Consider the following 15,345-nt stretch of genomic DNA (forward strand, 5'->3'; position numbering starts at 1 on the left):
AAGTATTTTATATTTATTAGTAATATGTATTAATGAGATAGTTTGAGATGTGTAAATATCCTGTTCTTTGTCAGACTTTCAGCCATTCATTTTAGTGTTGACGATTGTTGCCAAATGGTGATTTTCTAATTCCATCATTCCTTTCGTTTTGATGCTCAAATTATGCCACATTTGGACAGTGGGAGCACCTTCAAGACAACTCCTGATAGGTCCTCATCATTCTTTAAGCAATTCCATACATTTTGTCTCATCTTGTGCTTTTCCCCTTCTAAACCTGGACTCAGACATTTCTCATTTTAGTGGGGAAGTATTTAGAAAGTATTTAGTATTTAGCGGATAGTATTTAGAAACCGAAATCTGGGTTCTAGGTGTGCCATTGCTATTAGAATGTTGTCATTTGTAAGTCCTTTCAGCTGACATTGCTAGAAAATATATGTATGTACATTTACACAGACACCTGTCTCTGTTTGTATGTGTTTTTTTTTTTTTTTTTTTTCTGTCTTTTTCGTGACCGGCACTCAGCCAGTGAGTGCACTGGCCATTTCTATATAGGATCCGAACCCACGGCGGGAGCGTTGCTGCGCTCCCAGCGCTGCACTCTCCCGAGTGCGCCACGGGCTCGGCCCTGTTTGTATGTGTTAACCGTGAGTTCACAGCAATATCTCCCATCTCAACCCAAGACCATAGTGTTTATTGTAGAACTCCATTCTCTATTAGTGAGAAATCTGGCTCACTTTGTCCTCAGTATATTTACTTATTTACTCCATATATTGAAGTAATCAATCTTCTGGCCATGCTAGTTGAATTCTTGGCACTGGCCCTGCCTAACGTGCCAACCACATTGACCAAATTCTGAGCCCCCAATTTCCTAGTAGGTAATTACTATGCTATATATTTGTAGTCATGGCCACCCCTTACCTGCACCTCTCTACTTTATTAGAACTGTTGCACCTCCACTGTACACATAAACGAGTAAATGAATGGTGTGTGTTCTCATGATGGGTAGGTTGTTTTTTACAAGTTGAATTTACCTTTAAGGAGGCAAATATAAATTCCTGTTTATTCAGATTTTAGACAACCAAAATATTCAGTCATGCAGATTTTGTTTCCATTGTATTCTGTAGTCATAATTTTTATTCCACATTTGAATTACTTAAGTTAAGATAGTGTGTTAACAGTAGCTTTAGAGTTGAGTGTATTTTAAGTCTTGGAAAATCTGATGATTTACGTATATGTGAATTACGTTCATTGAAACTCCACTCACATTCAACTATTATTTCTTATATTGCAATTTACTATTTTAGAGTATGTTTTCATTATTTTTTTTGTGTGTGTGTAATACTTGTTACTTTCTTTATGGTCTTATTAAAAGTAGTTTTAGCAGCGGCAACAAAGAATTACATTGTGGCAGGGAAAGATAAAGCCCCTTTTTTGGTGGCATAGGGAGAGAATCTAGGAACAGAATAGCACTGGAAAGAACAATAGGGTAGGTAGTACCAGGTTCAAACCTCAAACTAGAAATCAGGAACAAGGAGCTGGGGCTTGAGCCCATTTCTTATTAATTTTGGGGTCATGACTAAATTATTTATTTAGTTCCTGATTCATGAGAATAATAATGCTTATCATGTTATGGCACAGGGTTGGTATGAGGATCATGAAACTTGGTTTGAAGAGGCACTTTATAAATATGAGGTGACTCGTATGTATAATCATGATTGTAAGAATTGGGAATGACTAGTCTTAAGATTTACTTGTATGAAACATTTAGCCATCACAGTAGCTGCCTCCTAGAGTGCTATTCTAGGAGGACTAGACACTGACAGTTACCATGATAAAAACATTTATGGCAAATATGATTAAATAAAATGATTTAAAAGAAAGGGCAGTTTTTCGTTTTTTGGTTTTTTTGTTTCCCAGATGATGCTTCAATGTGTGTTCTTAAATGCAGGTATCAACTCAATTGTGGCCATTGCATCATACACTGGATATAATCAAGAAGACTCTGTTATCATGAATCGCTCAGCTGTAGACCGAGGCTTTTTCAGGTCAGTGTATTAGTCTGTTTTGTGTTGCTTATAACAAAATACTTGGAACTGAGTGATTTATAAAGAAAACGAAATTTATTGCTTTCAGTTTCTGAGGCTGGGAAGTCCAAAATCTATCTGGTGGTGGCGACAGTGACCCAGGGGTCTCACATTGCAAGGTGGTGGAAGCAGAGAGAGACGACAGCCTCTCTTCTCCTTTTAAAACCCTCAGAACCACGCCCCTGACCACCATTTTTAATCCATTCACTACTGCACGGTCCTACAATCCAATCACCTCTTCAAGGCTCCACCTTCCAATTACCATTAATAGGATTTCCCACCTTCTTAACAGTCACAGTGGGGGCTAAGTTTCTAATACATAAAACTTGGGGGACACAATTCAAGCTTCAGTGAGTTTTGGGGGGACATAATTCAATCCACTACAGTCAGCTTTATATAAAATTTTTCAAAACACAGATACAGTGGAAATATTATTTTTTTAATCAAAAAAAGTTGAATCTTAAAGATAGGTTTGATTGTTTCCTATTCCAGAAGGCAGAAGAAGACCTGGTTGATGGTCACAAACAACTGAAGACTCTAATTTTTGTATCAGGATTTTCAGATGTTAATATTTTGAACCTTTTTCTTGTAAGCAGATACACATTTGCATTTAGATAATATAGAAACATCTAAAGAAGAAATAAAAATAAACTTACAAGACATAAATAACTACTGTTAAAATTATGGTATGTTTGCTTTTCACACTTTTTTCTATTGTGCTTCAGTTTGATTGCTTTAGTGGTGCAGATATCAAATTCATGACATACGAAGATTTTTTTTTTTTTTTTAAACTTGGAATTTACAGGAGGGTATGGATTTTTTTTTTCTGTGTAGTATCAAAGGATAGTATGGGACTAGAGGGTGGACATTTTAGATAAAAATAAAAATTTCTCACTGGAAATGTCCGGGCAGATCCTGAGTGACCATCTCTCAGGGTTATGGAAGGTATTCCAGTGTTGGGTCGGAGGCTGGACGCAGTGACCTTGTTGTCACCTAGGTGGTTAAGGTTATGTGTCATATACTTCATGTGTAGCCCATGTGATAGGATTTAACTTTGATCCTTAGTATAGTTACTGTTTCCCAGACTCATGGTTTAAATTGTCTCCCAAATATCAATTAAATGAAAAATTGTTAATATATTCTAAGCTCTTCTGTTAAAAGAAAACAGAAATTACCTTTAGAACCATGTGTTTTTAGGTCTGTTTTCTATCGCTCATACAAAGAACAGGAGTCTAAAAAAGGATTTGATCAAGAAGAAGTTTTTGAGAAGCCTACGCGTGAAACTTGTCAGGGTAAGTGACACTGATGTTTAAATTGTGGAATTCAAAGTTGACTTACTATGGTTTTCTTCAGTAATTTTGCTGGCTTGTGTTCCCCTGTCTCCCCCCCACCCCCAAATCCTCTGGTATGGGGAATATGTTTTCATGTCATTCTTGTAGCTCACATTTAAGAAAATACATGTATTTGCCAAAGTCTTTGCACCTAGGAGTGGGCTTGTTATACACTGTCCCTCCTGGTAGGTCCTGCATTGAGGAGGAAATTAGGAAATCAGAGAGGTCATATAACTTCATGGGACTTACCTCAAAGCCCCATTCTCACTTGTGCTGTGTTTATACTTGTCTTTCAGTTTATACATTTGCATGGGAAATCTCTCCCACCCCCAGATTGTGGTGTGATCATATTTGTTCAGACACAATATTTGTAGACATTTAAAAAATAAATCGAGGAGTCACATTTCTTTGTGAACTCCCTTGTGTACGTATGTGATTAAAATCTGTCCTTTCTCTTGCTAAAAAATAAATGAGAGGGTACCTAGCATTTGTTGTTTCTTCTAGAAAACTCAAACTTGCTTCCTAGTTGTTATTTATTTTACACAGACATTTAACAACTACATGTACAGTAGGGTGGATGGGATGTCCCAGGGAAATGGGGTATCTCTGCTACAATTTTGACTCCTAATAGCATTGCATAATGTGAGATATGTTTTGTTTCCTTAGATATCTTCCTGTTACTCCATTTCCATTGGGTTTTTCTATGTCGTAATGAATTGATGTCCAGTGGAGTTAACATTTCATAAGATAAAATTCATAATTTCTTTGTGGGGAGGCTGTGTGCAGAGGGCATAGATATTCTTTCTCATGTAATACAGAGATTAGAAGATGGCAACACACTTATCCAAAATTACTCAGCAAATGTCTGTCATGGAAGACTCTGGTTTTCATTGCTCAGTCCAATATTCTTTTTTCTTTTCTTTTTGACAGCTGGCTTTTTCTTTTTTTTTTTTTGACAGCTGGCTGGTCTTGACCTTGGTGTTAGCACGACATTCTAACTGAGTGATCTAACCAGCCAGTCCCAGTATTCTTTTTCTTTATAGACTTTTTCTCCTTAGACTGTGATATTGCCGAGTTCAGAATAGTTTGTAATATTTGGAATAAGGGAATTAGGTTATTACTAAACATGATTTGTGATGTTAGACATTCTTATGAACTTCTCTGTCACTTGGAACTGATTCATGTACATGGTTTTTAATCTTTGTTGGGGATTATGTAACATTTTAAATACTTTTTTATATGGTAGTATTGTTCCAGGAAATTCCATGTCTGTTTCCTCACAGGTATGAGGCATGCCATTTATGACAAGCTGGATGATGATGGTTTGATAGCTCCAGGGGTTCGTGTATCAGGAGATGATGTTATTATTGGCAAAACAGTCACCTTGCCTGAAAATGAAGATGAATTGGAGAGCACTAACAGACGCTATACCAAGAGAGATTGTAGCACTTTTCTCAGAACTAGTGAGACGGGCATTGTGGATCAGGTTATGGTAACTCTCAACCAGGAAGGATATAAATTTTGCAAAATAAGGGTGAGTATAGCTTTGTCCATGTACCTCATTTTAGAAAGTAAACCAAATCCATCTAACTAATCCATCTTTATATGGATTCAGGTACGCTCTGTTAGAATTCCACAGATTGGAGACAAATTTGCTAGTCGACATGGTCAAAAGGGCACCTGTGGTATTCAGTATAGACAAGAGGTAGGTGTCTTTGATTTCCCTCACTCCTAACCCAAAATTGAACATTTTATTAAACAAAATTTGCTTTAAGAGCCCAAAGATGGTAAAAACTTGACTTTTTAACTTTAGTGTTGAACAATTATATGAACATACCATGCTGAACAGAATTTAGGACATACAAAAAATGTATGGGGTGGGGGGTGTCAGTTCTAGTTTTGTAGATAAGAGTAGGAGATGTAAGTATTTTAAAGTCTCTTTTTAAAATTTTCTTTATAGGATATGCCTTTTACCTGTGAAGGTATCACCCCTGATATCATCATAAATCCCCATGCCATCCCCTCTCGTATGACTATTGGTCACTTGATTGAATGTCTTCAAGGGAAGGTAAAAGATTTTCTTAAAAAATGTAGGTTTCAAACTGGGTTTCTTCTAAAATGCTGATAGGTAATTTCTCTCATATTTGAGCTAGGGTAGTTTGTAAGGAGCTAGTATGATACTTATTTTCCTGCTTTCAGATTTGAATAATTCTGCCTCCCTCCCCATCCCCTTTTTTAAAAAGAAATTTGCAAAGTTGTGGCCAAGTCAGAAGTTTTGTAAAATATACTACATCCACTCTCTATGTACATCTATAGTTATCCTTTTGACTGGTTCTTTTCTGTAGATGAGGAGTTAATTCATTGGTGGTTGGTTCAGTGTGAACTTAATTTTATAGCTGTATTATCAGCTATACATGCATCTTTTAGCAGGATTTTTCTATTTTTTAAGTATCTTATTAAGGGAGAATGGCTGTAGCCTAACACATGGGTTTAGGGCTTTAAAATGTTATTTTGCTAGCCTGTTAGCTCAGTCACTACAGTGTAGTGCTGGTAACATCAAGGTCAAAGGTTTGGATCCTCATACCAGCTAGCAGCAAAAATATACAAAAATCCTTTAGGGCTGGCCTATTAGCTCACGGTGAGCTCACTCAGTTAGTGTGTGGTGCTGATAATACCTAGGTCAAGGGTTCGGGTCCCTGTACTGGCCAGCTGCCAAAAATAAAATAAACTGTTATTTTTCTTGAGCCATCAGAAGTATTTGGAAGTCTCACTCCTTTTGTACCTAGTCCTATGAATAGATTCCTATTTGAAGACTTATAATTAAGATTTTCTTTTTTAGGTAAATTTGTTATAAATATTTTGTGTAAGATAATAAAATGAACCTTAATATATCACAGCTTTCCATACAGATTTTAAGTTCAAAATCTTCCCCTTTATAGGAAGAATTTTTTTTTTTATTGAATATATTTTTATTGATATGTGATTTCTAAGGAGGGACAGAATGAAGCAGCATTTTAAAGAGTACTCTCTTTTAAAGGTGTCGGCTAACAAGGGTGAAATTGGTGATGCCACTCCATTTAATGATGCTGTTAATGTGCAGAAGATTTCTAATCTTTTATCTGATTATGGTTACCATCTCAGAGGAAATGAGGTATATTTGCTCTTACAGTAGTAGTATGATATGTGTATTCTTTTTTGTATTTGTGTAGCTTTATTTATTCTTAAAAAATAAAATCTTTTATTGAAGTATAATGCACACTTCACATATGTGCACAAATCATAAATGTACAGCTTGAATTTTCACAAAATGAACACACCTGCATGACCAGCACCAAGATCTAGAAAAGAAAATTACCAGAACTCTTTTAGGCCTAGGGGTCCCCTGCCAGTCACTACCTTCTCACCCCACCCCAAGCTAACTACACTCTTGACTGCTAAAACTATAGATTGGTTCTATTTTGATTTTTATATAAATTGTTTTATACTGTATATGCACATATATTCTTTGAACTTATTTAATATTTTTAGGTCTGTGCTTCAAAATGTGTCTGTTTCAGGTCCTGTACAATGGGTTCACTGGTCGAAAAATTACATCACAAATTTTTATTGGCCCCACTTATTACCAGCGTTTGAAGCATATGGTGGATGATAAGATTCATTCTCGTGCTAGGGGTCCTATTCAGATCCTTAATAGACAGCCCATGGAGGGTCGATCTCGGTAAGAGAGCTGCGTCATCATCATTGTTATTATTAATTAGCCTTTTATTATGAAAAGTGTCAAACACATACAAAAATAGTGATAGTGGTGTAATTAATGAACACCCATGTGCCTGTCACCCCACTCCAACAGTTATCAACTCACAGCCAATCTTGTTACAGCCATCTCCCCCCTCCCACTATTATTAAGCAAAGCCCAGACATCATATAATTTCTTCTGTAAATATTTCAGTATATATGTGGGTAACTCAAAAAGTTCATGGAAAGATTCATATTATCTTTTAATGCTATTTTTCCACGAACTTTTTGAAATACCCTTGCTCTTTAAAGTGGTTCTGAAATCTCTTGATCCCAGGATGATCTCAAAGAGCTTTTGTTGAAGTGAGTTGTATTTATTGATATTTATCATATTATAAATTAAAAATGAGATTTTAAATGTTTATTAATATATTTTAAACACACTAATAAAGCCATTACACATTAACATAAATAACATGTTTAATGAAAAATAAATATTTTTCTGAGTAAATTTAGTGACAAGAGTGACATTGGTTTACATTTTTGCAAATTTCTTTAGTGAGCTGGCTTAGTAGAAGACAGCTGGATTCTTGTATCTACTTCTGCATTCGTTCCATTGCAATATTTTACTTTTCAGTTTAAACATATGGGCTTCCATATGAAGATCTGACCTCACACAGATATGTGGTTAGAAAAGGTTGATTTTTCAGGTAATTGTGGACATTATTCTTTGATACTACACCAAAATGACAAGCTATAGTTTTCTTAAAGATTAGTTGCAATGTAGAATCTGAAACCATGTCAGTGAGTTTATATTTATTATGTTAAAATTCATTGGTTTATCTTGCACTTTGAATCTATCTTTACACATGCATAATTTTGTTCATCATAATCGGTCACTTGGAAAATATTAGTTCACTGAGTTATGGAGATTTTCAAATATTGACACATTTCATTATACAAAAAAAAAATTACGTTTGTTAATATCATCATTAGGGCCAGCCCGTGGCTCATATGGGAGAGTGTGGTGTTGATAACACCAAGGCCACGGGTTTGGGTCCCTATATAGGGGTGTCTGGTTAGCTCACTTGGGAGAGCGTGGTGCTTACAACACCAAATCAAGGGTTAAGATCCCCTTACTGGTCATCTTTAAAACAAAACAAAACAAAAAAACCCATCACTGATGTCATTAGAAAAGCATTTAAATATCAGGAAGCTATTAAGCCCATAGTGGTAAATAAAAGTTTCCTGAAATTCTAATTTTTGCTTGAAAACTCAAATTTTTAGTCATTTTTTAACAAGTATTTAAAAATTGTTTTCCTTGGAGTGAAAAGCTCACTTTGTTCATTTTCTTTCATTTCTTCTTGTTCATTTCTTTGTCTGCCCAGTATCAAAGTCTGAATTAATAAGTTAACATAGTTGGTGTCAGCTGGTTTTTCAAATAAAAAAGATATGCCATGGTAAGAGTAAGTAGTTCAGAATCATGCAAATACTTTTTTTCAAGACAGCCATCTTCAGTATACAGCAGAAGTGCTTTATGAGAACTTCCATTTTGTCACGGAATATTAAAAAGATATATACTCCAGGGTCAGGGTTGGACTTTGTGTTTTGATTACAACCAACAAACCACTAAAAAATTATGCAATAATCAGGGAACTTTGAATACTGGATATTCAATAATGTTAATGAGGTACTGTGGTTAGGTTTTTTTTTTTTTTTTTTAAGTCCTAATCTTTTATTTATTTATTTGTTTATCTATCTATCTATTTATTTATTTATTCATTCCATGAAATTTCATTGGAACCACAGTTACAACAATAGGTACAATAAAGTGGAATAATCTTTCTAATTATAGGAAGAGCTAGACACAAATATTTAGGATATAGTCAGGAATAGATGATGCTCAAGACTGCCCCGGGGCAGCAGTAGCAGCTTTGGCTTCTGGATAGTGTCCAGACTTAAGATGTATTGAAATCTTCAGCTCTTTACCCTGTGTAACAGAATCCCATGATTCCTGCTATCTGGCCAGGAGATGCTCTGTTAGAATATGCTCTAAATTAGACTTTTCATTCCTTTTTGAAAGTAATCTTCCCAGAGAATGAGTTTCTGAGGTTGTGAAATCCAAAGTTCATCTGGTGGTGGCAACAGCAACCCAGGAGTCTCACATTGCAAGATGGTGGAAGCAGAGAGAGCAGAGCAGTTTAACGGTCCTAATCTTTTAGAGCTAAGGTTCTCAAAGTGTGGGTTGTGGACCTCCTGAGGGTCAAAACTATTTTTGTGATAATACTGACAACATATTATTCGCTTCTTTCACAGCAGATGTCAGAGTTGACATTTGCACTGATGGTGCAAAAGTGATTAAAACAGCTGGCACCTTAGCACAAATCAAGGCAGTGGAACCAAACTTTACTAGCAGTTGTATTCTCTACTCACGTGAAAGGGGGAAAAAGCAGTTTTACAGAAGAATGTCCTAAATGGAGCAGTAAAATGATTAGTTTTATTAAACCTTATTAATGTCTCTCAAGTCCTTTTTTTTTTAATCCATGGGTTGCCCTCCATCTTTTTCCCCTTGCAATTTATTTGTTGAAGAAACTGGATTGTTTGTCCTTGAGGATTTCTTGCAGTCTAGATTTTGTTGATTGCATCCCAGTGCTGTGCCTTCCTGTTTTCCTTGTGAATTGCTAATCTAGATCTTGTAAATTAGATCTAGAAGCTTGATGAGATTTAGGGTTTGAGTTTTTTTGGCAATAATACTTCATAGGTGGTGTTATAAATTTCCAATATCTGGTCACCTTTCTGTGATTTTAGCAGCTATTAGTGATCAATGCAGTCTTTAAACAAGGATTGCACACTGATACAATTCTAATTTTTATCACTCCTTCTTTATAAATTAGCTGGATTACTTCTAAAACTTTGTTTCCTCAACTGTTTGGTTCCCTGGTGATACAGTTCCTATTGTAAAGGCAGGATAAATATTTGATTTTTTTTCTCTTTATTTATCAGTTTTCAAAACAAGTTGGTTGTCAAGCATTCTCCAAAGTTGACTAATGATTTTTTTGGTTTTTGGTTATATTATAAACCTGTTAATTTTATTTTCTGTGTTTTGTGTATTAAAAATGTTAAGGAGGCCGTCACTATCCACTTGCCTGGCCATCTGACCAATGCTTTTCACTTTTGTGTTAGGGAAATCTGTAATCTTTCATCAGTTCTTTCAGTTACTTTTGCCAGTGTGCAAAAGTCAAGTCTATCATTTTAGGCTTGATTGCCTGGAAATTCGTTCATTGAGAAGCTGCTTTATTTGGATTGACTTTTTTATTATTCACTTTTGAGTATAGAGAATTGAATTCTGAAAAGTTAAATGATAGCATGAGTCTCTCTGTACTTCATTATATTTTATGAGGAAAATTATATGCTGTAGTTAAGAATCTGATTCATTTGGGGACCTTCCAGTACATCAGATAGTTGGCAGGCTTCTCCCCTCTCCACCAGGTATAAGAATTAAAGCCTAGTTCTCCTTTACTAATATCATTCTTTACCTTTGCCATTAGGCAAGATGGTATTTAAAATAAAAAATACGAAATAACCTGTTGTTTCCATTAACAGTGATGGTGGCCTGCGTTTTGGAGAAATGGAGCGAGATTGTCAGATTGCCCATGGAGCAGCCCAGTTTTTAAGGGAAAGGTTGTTTGAGGCATCAGATCCCTATCAGGTTCACGTTTGCAATCTTTGTGGAATAATGGCGATTGCTAACACCAGGACCCATACGTATGAATGCAGGGGCTGCCGCAATAAAACGCAGGTGTGTACAGACTTTATTGACAGTTGATATTTGTTTATGATATAACCATGTTGGTATAATCATCTAGGCATATTTACTGTGGTGGAACAGATTGGCATTTTCACAAGTTTGATAGCATACCTCTGTAAGATTCCTAGTTTTATTTATTTATTTTTTTAAAAAAGATGACCGGTAAGGGGATTTTAACCCTTGACTTGGTGCTGTCAGCGCCACGCTCACCCAAGGAGCTAACCGGCCATCCCTATATGGGATCCGAACCCGTGGTCTTGGTGTTATCAGCACCACACTCTCCCGAGTGAGCCACGGGCCGGCCCAGATTCCTAGTTTTAAACAAGGAAAAAGATAATTAGATTTTTCTAAATACCAGATTTAGTGTAGCAATTTCTCTAAGCTGTTCATCTTTTAGAAATAATAAGGACTTATACAAGGAATTTTAGTCAATGAGTTTTTCTTAAACCTTTTAATTGAGGAGGGTGAATATAAATTGTGTCTAGCAGAAGGGGTAAAATACCAAAGCCTTTTAGGGGAAAGAACCACCATAAGCCAAGGTAGCAAGATGAGTGTTCTCAGCCTGCTCGTGTATTCATCATCTGTAGAGCCACGTCTTTACCTTTTTGGGGGGTAGAGAAGCGGCGTCACTTTGATAGAGTTTTGCCAATTACTGTTTGTTTTTTCTTTTCAGATTTCTTTGGTGCGAATGCCATATGCGTGCAAACTGTTGTTTCAGGAACTTATGTCTATGAGTATTGCACCTCGAATGATGAGTGTTTAACTCTTTTAAAAGATTCTCAACAAGATGCTTGTAAATATCTTTGTATCTTGTTTCTCTGATATGGCTTTAAAAGAATGACAAATATGTACTGTGTTGCAATAAAAAACATTTGTTTTGTTTAATGGTTTATGTGCTTTTCTTCTGTAAATAGACAATAAATTTTTATAGTCTTGATGTGTTTATCTTTATTGTCAATTTCTCTGTGTAAAACCAGTGAATATAACTAAAAGTGTTAGTAGACTGGATTAAAAGAAACTTGTTGTTAGGCAAGAACAGGGGTTATAGTTATCCACGACTACTTTTAGCTATGCAGACTAATACATTCTGTAGGTTTATAGCTCAGCACCTTCACCTGTTTAGGAAAAGAAAAAGATAAAAATTAGTTACATATATGGACATGGTTGACTTTCTGTCAGGTAGTGTAGTGTTTCCAAATAAATGAAAATGTTAAAATGTGGGGATAAAGAATATATGTCATTGCATAAATGATATGCTGGAGTGCTCTGTGGAATTTGAGCTATACAATTTTGGCTATAGAAGGCAATTTTTGCTATAGTGGTATATATGTGTAAAAGGAGGACCTTCTTATACAACTGAAAGAGCACATTTCACAAATGACCAAGTTGAGATCTTTTCCTTTGTGGTCCAGCTCTCATTCAAAATTTAAAGTGGACACCAAGGTCAAGGGTTCAGATCCCCATACCAGCCAGCTGCCAAAAACCAAAAAAACCAAACAGCAAACAAAAATGATTATTAAGCACAAAAATGCTTCTATACATTAAAAAAAGAACTTAATGAAAGAAAAATATAAAGCTTTAAAAAAATATTTTTTTTTTCTAGATCCCCTTACTGTCCAGCTGCCAAAACAAAAAAAAGTGGAGGAATAATTAGTGGCAGAGCTGAGACTCAAACACATGACTCATAGCTTACTGCTCTGTTTGTTTCATTGCTTGGCTTTACACATCTTGGCTAAAGAGAATCTGACCAAATACATCTTTACTTGGTATTTACTTTCATACCACAGCTGAGTGATCTGCACAGTGGCATGGTTTGACAGATGCTGACAGTAAATTTTCCTATTTTTGGCATAAAAGCCAATTTAGGCATCAGTCTAATAGAACTATGTAAATGTGAAGTAGCATTGCTATGACACCATCAGGATGACACCTTCCTTCAGAGGAAGCTTTTTGGCAGTGAAGTGGAGGCAGAACAGAATTGGGTATTTGCCAAATATTCTTCTTACTGGCTTTTTCTTATAAAAGCTGAAAGTGAAAGGCCAGAATTGCCCACAATCATTTCCTTTTAAATGGGAATTGAATATAATAGTTACAACACAAACGAAAAATGCTATGTAGATAGAAAGTTATGGAAAATATGAGACATTCCAGTCAAGTTTGAATTTTGACTCTTCTGTGTAGGATAAGATGAAAGCCTCTAAGTCATAATAATGGCATTCAATCAACTATCCAAATATTCTTTCAGAGCCACGTGCTGTACATTTTTTTTTTTTTTTTAACATTTTTATTTTTATGTTTTTTTTGTCTTTTTCGTGACTGGCACTCAGCCAGTGAGTGCACCGGCCATTCCTATATAGGAATATAGGATCCGAACCCGCGGCGGGAGCGTTGCTGCGCTCCCAGCGCCGCACTCTCCCGAGTGCGCCACGGGCTCGGCCCTGTGCTGTACATTTTAATGGCATACTTAATGCCCTGTGTATTCCCAACATTGCAGAATTTCACTAATAGTGATGTCTGATACTTTCATACTTGGTTCCATTCTTTATTAAGCAAAGGCACTAGTCATTTTTAAGTGGCTGTGAGATTTATTACATACCTTTTTTCACTGGTATTTCTTGTAATGTATCAACCACTGTAATTTTTGCTGATGCTGAAGCCTGTCCTTGGGAATTGGATGCATGGCACTCGTATTCTCCAGCATCTTCCTTCCTTAGAGGAGATACCTGTGAAAGAGAAAGGATCTTTAGATCCTCTGTGGTGGTTTTCTCTTTTTTCAGTGGCTTCCATTAGGTCATTATTTCGTGTTTCCTAAGATGACTAGGGGATTTGTAGCAAAGGGACTGCTAGAAGTAGTGCAAATCTTGCACTTGGAGACTTACATAACTACCGTATTTGGTCTGTCAAGAGGATTCATACTCTGAGGAAATGTCATAGACACCTTTTGATCACACTGCATAGACTAAAAAACTGGATAGGTGCACATATCAGTTTGAGGGAAAACTTCATAGGGTGTATGATCTAAGTACTATCTACGAATAACAAGTCAAGTAAAATAAAATATTTATTAATAATTGATTAAAATAATACTTGGATCATTTAGTTCCCTGTGAGGGTTTTCCTTTAAACTCTTAGGAAAAAATAGTTCTCATTAACTCGTTGGTTGTTTCTAAAATATCTAATAGACAGCAACTTCCTTTAGTTCCTTTGAAAGAGGAGCAGCACCACCACGGTAGGGCTGTTCCAAAGGAATGTAGGAGAGCAAGTTTTACAGGCTGACCATACATCATGCACCTTTGCCAGGTCTGCTTGTGTCTAATCCTGAGAATGAAATTCTTGCTAGCTCTTGGTACTCACCAGCACCCAGCCAGTGACTTCATGCTTTTCTGGGCCACCCCGGGTCTGAATGGCCAGGTTGTCCCGGTCACCAGGCAAGAGTTCTGTTCTTTGAACTCCATAGTCATTCCTTTGTACCTGCGAAAACAAAAGGAAAGGGTTTCAGTTCTCTGCACTGAAACAACTTGGAAGTCGCCACATTCCTAGAAGTGTGCAGACTGTACATCAGACTTTCTAATTAGATTAAACTAAGCGATACTCACACATTTCCCTTTTCCTGAGTACAGTTGACCATGAACAACATGGAGGTTAGGTGCAGTCAAAAATTCACATATAACTTTTCCCCACTAGCGTTTCTGAAGTAGTTAAGTAACTTGAATAAAGCACTTAAGTAGGTGGCCTTGTAGAACCGCACGTAGAAAAAGTCAGCCCTCCCTAGTAGGTTCGGCATCCCTGGAATATTTGAGCTGTGGTTGGTTAAATCCATGGACAAAGAACCTGCAGTTATGGAGGGCTAACTACCTGTTGAAAAAAATCCATGTACACGTGGACCGGTGCAGGTTAAACCCATGTTTTTCAAGGGTCAACTGTGTTTATAAAGTATAGTTCCTCTCTTATTTCTTCCTGCCAGTTTCCCTCTGAGCTTACATGTGCTAAACTGGTATATTTTTCTGCATGCTTGGGGAATGCACATGGTCATAATTTCCTGCCACTGGCTACCATCATTCATTCATGCCCTTGGAAATTCTGCTACCCAGTACCAGGCCTTTTCTTGCCTGACATGCCATGTTTGACTGACAAACTGTCAACCAGTGCTAGGTTTGATGCTTGGAACCTAGAGGCTCTTCCTGCAGCAACCTCAGCCTCATCAATGGAAAACAGGCTGAGTTCAAAGCCAGTATCATTACTTTGTTCTAAGGGCTAAAAGATTTATCAAATGATTTACTGAAGACCGGAGATCAAAACCACCCATCAAATGCATGCTGCTGTCATTGTTCTCTTATGATAAAACTTGCTGCTTGTCCCTGTGCATGTCATGATGAGATTCAGAAGA

General features: G+C 36.5%; 2 protein-coding genes across 2 annotated transcripts in view; one reads left to right on the forward strand and one right to left on the reverse strand.

The window, feature by feature from the left end:
• Positions 1–11,837, forward strand: part of POLR2B (RNA polymerase II subunit B) — a 47,231-nt gene extending 35,394 nt beyond the window's left edge. Inside the window, exons 17-25 of the mRNA XM_063107212.1 lie at positions 1,949–2,045; positions 3,282–3,376; positions 4,699–4,949; positions 5,031–5,120; positions 5,376–5,483; positions 6,453–6,566; positions 6,973–7,133; positions 10,754–10,949; positions 11,632–11,837. Of these exons, the coding sequence (XP_062963282.1) occupies positions 1,949–2,045; positions 3,282–3,376; positions 4,699–4,949; positions 5,031–5,120; positions 5,376–5,483; positions 6,453–6,566; positions 6,973–7,133; positions 10,754–10,949; positions 11,632–11,721 (1,202 nt within the window). The 3' untranslated portion in view covers positions 11,722–11,837. The remainder of the gene's footprint in view (positions 1–1,948; positions 2,046–3,281; positions 3,377–4,698; positions 4,950–5,030; positions 5,121–5,375; positions 5,484–6,452; positions 6,567–6,972; positions 7,134–10,753; positions 10,950–11,631) is intronic.
• The window catches only part of IGFBP7 (insulin like growth factor binding protein 7), a 79,141-nt gene continuing 72,650 nt past the window's right edge, over positions 8,855–15,345 (reverse strand). The window contains exons 3-5 of the mRNA XM_063107213.1: positions 14,313–14,429; positions 13,555–13,681; positions 8,855–12,073 (exon numbers count right to left, since the gene is read on the reverse strand). Coding sequence (XP_062963283.1) covers positions 12,054–12,073; positions 13,555–13,681; positions 14,313–14,429 — 264 coding nt within the window. The 3' untranslated portion in view covers positions 8,855–12,053. The remainder of the gene's footprint in view (positions 12,074–13,554; positions 13,682–14,312; positions 14,430–15,345) is intronic.

This window comes from Cynocephalus volans, chromosome 9, assembly GCF_027409185.1.
Source record: "Cynocephalus volans isolate mCynVol1 chromosome 9, mCynVol1.pri, whole genome shotgun sequence".
NCBI classification, from domain to species: Eukaryota; Metazoa; Chordata; class Mammalia; order Dermoptera; family Cynocephalidae; genus Cynocephalus; species Cynocephalus volans.